General features: G+C 35.1%; 2 protein-coding genes across 2 annotated transcripts; one reads left to right on the top strand and one right to left on the bottom strand.

The window, feature by feature from the left end:
- Positions 1–1,291: 1,291 nt before the first annotated feature.
- LOC110096840 lies at positions 1,292–2,127 on the bottom strand. The gene is made up of 2 exons (XM_020822965.2): positions 1,962–2,127; positions 1,292–1,843 (listed from the first exon to the last, which is right to left on the bottom strand). The coding sequence occupies exons 1-2, from the start codon at positions 1,976–1,978 to the stop codon at positions 1,486–1,488; spliced, it is 375 nt and encodes a 124-aa protein (XP_020678624.2). The 5' UTR covers positions 1,979–2,127; the 3' UTR covers positions 1,292–1,485.
- A 3,173-nt stretch (positions 2,128–5,300) lies between these two features.
- Positions 5,301–6,725, top strand: LOC110096807 (pentatricopeptide repeat-containing protein At1g59720, chloroplastic/mitochondrial). Its single transcript, XM_028701316.1, has one exon. The coding sequence runs from the start codon at positions 5,301–5,303 to the stop codon at positions 6,723–6,725; it is 1,425 nt and encodes a 474-aa protein (XP_028557149.1).
- The last annotated feature ends 899 nt before the right edge of the window (positions 6,726–7,624 follow it).

Genomic DNA, 7,624 nt, shown 5'->3' on the forward strand with positions numbered 1-7,624 from the left:
TGATCATCTCAACATTAACTCCTATGCTAAATTATCTTTGAACTCAAATCTAGAAGAGTAGGTGTTTGAAATTGAGGGGGGGAGAGAGAGAGAGAGAGAAAGTTATAAAGATGTATAAAGACAATCTTTTGAGAAATTTTTTAAGCGAGCAAATTCTAGTCCTTTTTTTTTTCATCATCACCCTTGAGTGCCTCTTTATTTGTCGTTTCTTATTTAGTGGATTAGATCATCTCTTGTTTCTTATGGATGTACTCAATTATTTGCCTAACTATGTAAATCTTGGCATTCTCTATGCATTGTATCTTTCTATGAACTTTGAGACTCATCGTACTTGCTCCCAATTAACACTTTTGCATAAAGTTAGATGGCTTTCCTAACAATAAGCTATGCCATTATACTATGCCAGATCACCATACCAACCACTAATCAATTATCCTGATTCAATCTTTTGGTATTCTCTACATAAGCTTCATTAATCCCAATTACAATATATCTCTTTGAATTGAAGATGCTAAAGATTAGGACTACATTAATGACAGCATTCATAAGTTACTAAACCACATTAATGATCTTTAGCAACAGTTGAGCCAACTTAGAATGCTTTTCTTGACATAATGAAACAAAGATGACAGATGTAACCATATAAAGCTTAACAATAACATATGAAAAAATATAAATATGAAATTTTCCATGCCTATTTTTCAAAGCTGGGTAGTAACTGTAAGAGATTCTCAATTCAATTTTCTATTAAGGCTTAATAAAGCCTTTACTGGGCGCCTTCTTCAATAGAAGATAGCGTTGTCTCTTGGTATATATAGGTTAAGAAAATAGTATGCCCAAAGCATTAAAAGCACACACATTGCTGATCATCTGAAACACTAAAAAGTTTGAAATAAGAGTTCAAACTGCAAAAGTTAAGTATGATTTCTCATCCTCAATATCAAAGTTCTTTTAATGCGAATTAGCATCCATAACATTATAACAACCAGCAGCAGCATCGATTACAGCCATAAAATTGTAATATTCCTTAGGAATTTAATCAATCACAGAATATCGAATTCAAGCCCCAATAAAAAGAATATACATGTACGGGTAATAAGACTTCTGTTAAGTTCAACAAACTAAATGACACTCGAGGCATTATCGTAAGAAACTTCTAACAATAAATATTCTGCAAAAAAAAAAACTATAAAAAAAGTTGTTGCCTCAAATCTGAGATCCTGTCACAAACATGGAAGCAATTTCAATTATGTTTGTAGGCTAAATGTAACAAAAGGAAAAGAATGGTCCCTCATGTCAAATTAATTTCTATAATCCAATAAGTAACTTACTAATTACAAGAATACATATCAAATTTCCTCATTGAAAGGAATAGAAAACTCAAACCTAAATCATTTAGTTCCAAGAAATTTTCCACCAAAGAGAGGGACCCCAGTATCGGGAAACCCTAGTGGCAATGCAAAAGAAGAACAGAGAAGAAGCAGTTCAAGAAGAAACAGCAAGGGCCTTGGTCTTGAACCTGTACCTGGGGCACCTAGGGATGACCTGACTCGGGCCCATGCCGAGCTGGCCGATGCCCTGCATCATCGGCGGTCCGTCATCGTAGATGTAGCCGACAAGGAAGCCACAGGCATCGCACTGCATCTTAGTGCGCTTGCGCTGGATTCCCCAGTAGTTGACGGTCTCAAAGAAGGGCTTGATCTTATCCTCCTTGGTGAAACGGAGCTTGGAATCGTCCACCCACGAGAAGGAAAGCGTCCCCTTGTTGCCTGCCTCAAAGTAAGCATTCGGGGGAAAGAGATGCGCTTGACTTAGGTTAAGGTCAGTTCCACAGCTAATGCACCTGTAATAAATCAAACGCATATCAGCATGATCGTGAAATGCTTAGAACTTAAAGGTTGGAGAGAGAGAGAGAGAGAGAGAGAGAGAGAGAGAGAGAGAGAGAGAGAGAGAGATTTTGCCTGTAAACGGAAGCCATGGATTGAGATGAGGAGGATGACAAGTGGGCGAGGACTTATAAGGAGAGGATTTGGCATTCTACCAGCTTCTCGATGGCTTCGGTCGTCGGGTGTTCGCAGACTTTTTCATTCATCTGGAGCTCTAGCGGGGAATTTTACTTTAATTAATAAGCAGAAACGTTGGGTTTAAAAAAATTTATCAGACGCGCTATGCCGCCATTATCGTTGCGAGTCTTGCGACATCCAATTTTTTTTTTTATTTATTTATAGATTTCAGTTTATTTTTTCTGAATAAGATTATCTTAAATTTTTAATTTCAATATTTATTTATTTTTTAGAATTATTTTAAAATTTTTGTTAGAATTTCTTAAATGAAAATAATCATTTTAAAATTTTAAGTGATCGTAAGTTAATTTGTCTGTTATTATTTTAACTGCATTAACTTAGATTTTAGTTATTTTTTCCATTTTTTATAATTTAAAAATATTTTAGTATTATTAATAGATTTTTTTTAAGTTAGATTTATTTTTTAATAATTAAATTATTTAAATTTCAATTTATATTTAACTACAGGGGGGAGGGGGGGCGAGGAAACACAATCATCTAACCATTGAGCCATGATTCCCAATAGAATAAGAAGGTAGAATTATTAGTAATTTGGTATGTGAATTTAGTCATAACCTTGTGAGCTACCATAAATAGGTTCTTCTAGAAGCAAGAAAAAAATTAGGAGGGATAGGTTTCCAAAGAGATATGCATTTATCTTTGCACCAATCATAAAGAATCCCATTAGCTGTGAGAATCGTCAAATGAGAGAACAACAAAAGCATGATTGAGAGCTTGAATATCGGGTATGCCATGTAATTACCTGAAAATACGAAATGTATTTAAAAAAATTTTAATTTCTATTTGAACTAGAGCGCAGCGGCACAACCGCTAGCTCTAGAGCGCTACGATGCCAGGTTTGAGAGCACAACGGTGCCATAAAATATCGTTGTGACGCTTGAGTCTTTATTATGAAGTAATTCTATATTTTACGTGCGGCGCTGAATCTGAGCACTGCGGTGCTAAGCCATTAAAAAAAAATTATATATTAAAACCATAAAATTCCTATGCACTCATGACTCACCCTTACCCCTCACTCACGATTGTCGGGGAAGAAGGTAATCGATGGGAGAGAGAGAAAGAGGAAGAGAGAGGGAGAAGAGAGAAAATTATTCAGAGCATTTTCATTCATTGTTTCTATTTAGAGGTTTATTCTAATCATAATAAGTAACATAAATTTATTTTTGGAATATGATTAAGTTTATCAAAAAATTTCTCTAAAAAAATGCTATAAATATGGCTTCATTTTTTTATCTAAGATGACATTTTAAAGATGAGAGAGCTAAAAACTCTATTATATTTTCCGATCATCAAAGTTGACGACCACTATCAACAATCGTTATCATATTATCAAATTTTTATCATTCAACTATTGTCACTTGATTATTAATATTTAACTCTACTATCCACTTACTGACATCCAATTTTTATAATCTCAACAATTAAAGTCATATAATTATTTTTAATAATGTACAATCTTGTCTTCTTCAATAATGAGGAAGAGATAATTTTTATATATTCTATTATTTAGTGGAATCAGATGTCAAGATTTTTTTTTTCCACATAAAAAATTATATTCTCTTATAAATTTCTACTTTATATATATGTTGAGTTTTTATAAAAAAAAATAAGATATTTAATATACTCTCTGTTGCTGTAAAATTTTTGCTATATAATGAAAATAATATTACTTATATCATGAATTATATCTATTATCTAATTTAAATATTGCTGAATTTTTTTTTTCTGATGCTGGACTTTTCTTTTTCTATTGAGGAACTTTCGCAGTGACTAATATAATTTTTTGCAGCGAAAGCAAAGATGGTTTATTGGCTTCTAGAAACTTCATTAGTAGATTATGTTAATTTTGACTGAAATAAATAAATATGAAAATGAAGATGTGATAAAAACTAAAAATAAATCGTGTTTTCATGAATTTTAGGCTTCAAATTTTTTTTACTATTTTTACAATATTGTTTTAATCCAAAAAAAAAATAATTTAATTTTTTTTAAATATAAAAGAATTATTAAGAAAATAGTGAAAAAATGTCCCAAATAAATAGGAGGATATGAAAAGAAATAAAAACTTGAATTATTAATGAAATTAAATCGATATAAATTGTCAACTATTTATCATTTATTTGATTTTGAGAAGACATTAAATGAAAATTTTACTTCTTTTTTATTTGATTGATTTTTTTTTAATTAAGAGAAAGAATACAAAAGTCACAATATTTTCTCTTCTTTTGTAATAGAATTAGGCAATGAATTATTAATGAAAAAAAATTCACATTTTATAGGCTCATTAATTTAATTACCTCTTTATCATACACCAAAATAAAATTATGATAATTTTGGTTGCAATAAAAAAAACAAAATAAAATTATGAAGTAAAAAAAGTGCATTTCCTCCCTCATTTATCTATATAAAACCCATCTTTTTTTAGAAGATAAGTAATGGAAGACATTCTGTTCATTGGACTTATATTAAGTTTTTGAACTAAAGTAAATTAGGTTTCGTTTGGGACAACTTTCTTACTGCTTATTAAAACTATTTTAAGAAGCAGTAATAAAGCCGTCCCAAACGAAACCTTAGTCTATACATGCTTGAGTCATTTTTTATTTGAGTTTGATTAATAAATCAAGGTTGAGCTTAATTCTATGAGTTCAAGCTGACTCATTTATAATAAAAGGGAGAAAATGATTATGACTCAATTAATTGTTATAATAAAAATATTAAAAGAATGAGAAAGTAAAAGATAAATAAGAAAAAAAACACTTTCATTTAATATTTATAATACATTTATATTTAATGTCCTTAATTCCAATATATTTTAAACGTATTTTATAACAAAAAGTTTTAAAGAGCCTGTTTATGAGATAATGAATCGAGTCGAGTTTAATTTAAACTTGACTTGTTAGTTCATTGAGCTCCACTCATGAGCCATTTATCAAAAATTTATATAAAAATTATTAAATTTATTTTTAGATTAATAATGTATTTATAGCAAAATATAAAAATAAATTAAAAAAATTCATCTTTATCCATATAATTTATATTATCCTATTTTAACATAATACTTTGACACAATTTTTATTCAAAAAAATTATCTCATATAACAATTTAATAATTAATAAGCAGCATAATGATTAATAAACGAGTAATGTATAATCCCTTCCCTAATTGATTAAACACCTCATAATTCTCCAATCGCCGCACTCCACAGCCGCCTGACCAATGCTCCAATGCCCGCCTTTCTCCCTCCCTCGTGAGCGCAGCCGTCTCCTCTGCGCCTTCTCGGCCTCCTCATCCCCACATGATCTCAAACAAATCCTCGCTCGCGCCGTAATCTCTGGCCTCTTTGCCGAGCCCTTTGTCTCCGCTCGCATTGTCGCCGCCTTTGCCGCCTCCGACCTCTCCCTCGCTCAGCTCGCCTTCGATGCCTCACCCCGCCGGTCGGCCTTTTCCTACAGTTCCATGATCAGAGCCCACTCCGCTGGTCCCACACCCTCCAACTCCTTCATCCTCTTCTCTCGCATGCTGCACTCAGGCTTCTACCCCGACCGCTTCGTCTTCCCCTTCCTTCTCCGCGCCTCTGCTCGCTCTCTCTGGCCTCCTTCGTTCATACACGCCTTCTCCCTCCGCCATGGCTGCGACGGGGATACCCACGTCGCCACATCGCTCCTCCACGCATACGCTTGCTCCGGCTTATTTGGCTGTGCTCGAAAGGTGTTCGATGAAATGCCCCAGAGAACTGTGGTGACTTGGAGCGCCATTATTTCTTGTTGCGCGAGGTCGCAGCAGCAACAGCAGGAGGATGGGCTATTTCTTTTCACCCAAATGATTTCTACAGGTGTTCGACCAAATGCCGATACCTTCATTGTTGCTCTCTCCTGTTGCGCCGGCCTTGGCTTCCTCGCCCATGGGAAGGCTCTTCACTCCCTCTCCATCCGTCTCCTCTCACAACTCTTTGAAGTGGCCACGGCGCTAATTAACATGTATGCTCGATGCGGCAGCCTGAATTGCGCGCTGAAGGTCTTCAATGGAATTCAAAAAAAAGACTCGTCGACATGGACGGCAATGATTGGTGGTCTAGCGATGCATGGATGCGGGGAGAGGGCCGTTGCCTTCTTCGACAAGATGGTGGAGGAGAAGGAGCGCCATCTCCAGCCCGACGGCCTTACGTTCACCGCCGTCCTTCATGCCTGCAGCCTCTCCGGCCTTGTTCAAACTGGCATGCGGATCTTCAACGACATGAAGGCAGTGTACTGCATTGAACCCCGGATGGAACATTACGGAGTGATGGTCGACATGCTTGGCCGCGCCGGGAGGTTCGAGGAGGCCGAGCGTGTTGTGGCATCGATGCCATTTGAGCCTAATCGGATTGTGTTGGGATCGTTGCTTCATGCTTGTTTGGTTCGTGGGGAGCTGGCTTATGCGGAGAGATTAGAGAGAAGTTTTTTAGGGTTGAGGTTTGGTGTTGAGGAGGAGGAGGAAAATGATGACTTTGGTGGTGGATTTTTTGTTGGATTGTCTAATTTATATGCTGGTGCTTGTAGATGGGAGAAAGTGGGAAGGGTGAGGGAGGAGATGGTGGAAAGAGGAGTGAGGAAGAACAGCGCATTTAGCTTGTTGGAGGTAGATGGCAAGGTAGATTTTTAGTAGGTGATGCTAGTCACCCACTAACATTTGTGATTAATCAAATGATTCATAGCATTAATGACGATATTTTTCTAAATTAACTGAAAAAATTAGCATTATCTTTTTTATTAGATTTTATATACATAACATCTAAAACTATTAGGAATTTTTAGAATAGGAGCAAAACATTAAAAAAAATTAAAAAGAAACAAACTAGTCAAATCATTTGACATGTTCTAAAAAAAACACCAAATGATGCATTCAGAACTAGCCAATCATTTAGTACATTATTTAGAATGCACCAAATGATTTGACTAGTTCTTTAAAATGCGCCAAATCATTTGGGGCATTCACTCAAGTCAGGCCAATTAAAATATGAAATTACTGTAATAATGTGTTAAATAATTTGACGCATTCAATGAAATGTGTCATTATGTTTGATTAATTTGTTTTTTTATTATTTTTTTTAATACTCTGTTACCATTTATAATTTAAATTATATATCAAACTCGTATATATAATATTAGAAAACTATTATATTTACATGCATAAACTACACTATATACTTATGCACCACCTAAATAACATTCTCTCATCCGAAATACCTCACAGTTAAAACCCTTCCTTTCGCGCGCGAATTCATCTTTCTTCATCGTTCGAGCAGGTGTCTTACCCGTCTGAATCCCGCGCTCCTCTCTTTCTCCATCCCGTGCGAACAACCAAACCCTGCCGAAACTTACCTTCTCCGTGTAGTGCGAACAAGCAAAGCGAGTTCTCCCATTACGTCACAAAGGAATAGAGTAAAAATTTTTATTGGCCTTTGGTCATTTGACGTTCTAAGTTTCTCCTGAAGTTTCGAAGCACAAAATTCACACCACGCAGCAGGACGCAGAAGACAATTTGTATTGTGTAGCTCCAGT

The sequence above is a fragment of the Dendrobium catenatum genome, unplaced genomic scaffold (genome assembly GCF_001605985.2).
Source record: "Dendrobium catenatum unplaced genomic scaffold, ASM160598v2 fragScaff_scaffold_1676, whole genome shotgun sequence".
NCBI lineage: Eukaryota > Viridiplantae > Streptophyta > Magnoliopsida > Asparagales > Orchidaceae > Dendrobium > Dendrobium catenatum.

Coding starts and splice junctions, on each gene's coding strand:
- LOC110096807 (XM_028701316.1), top strand. CDS start 5,301: ATGCTCCAATGCCCGCCTTTCTCCCTCCCTCGTGAGCGCAGCCGTCTC.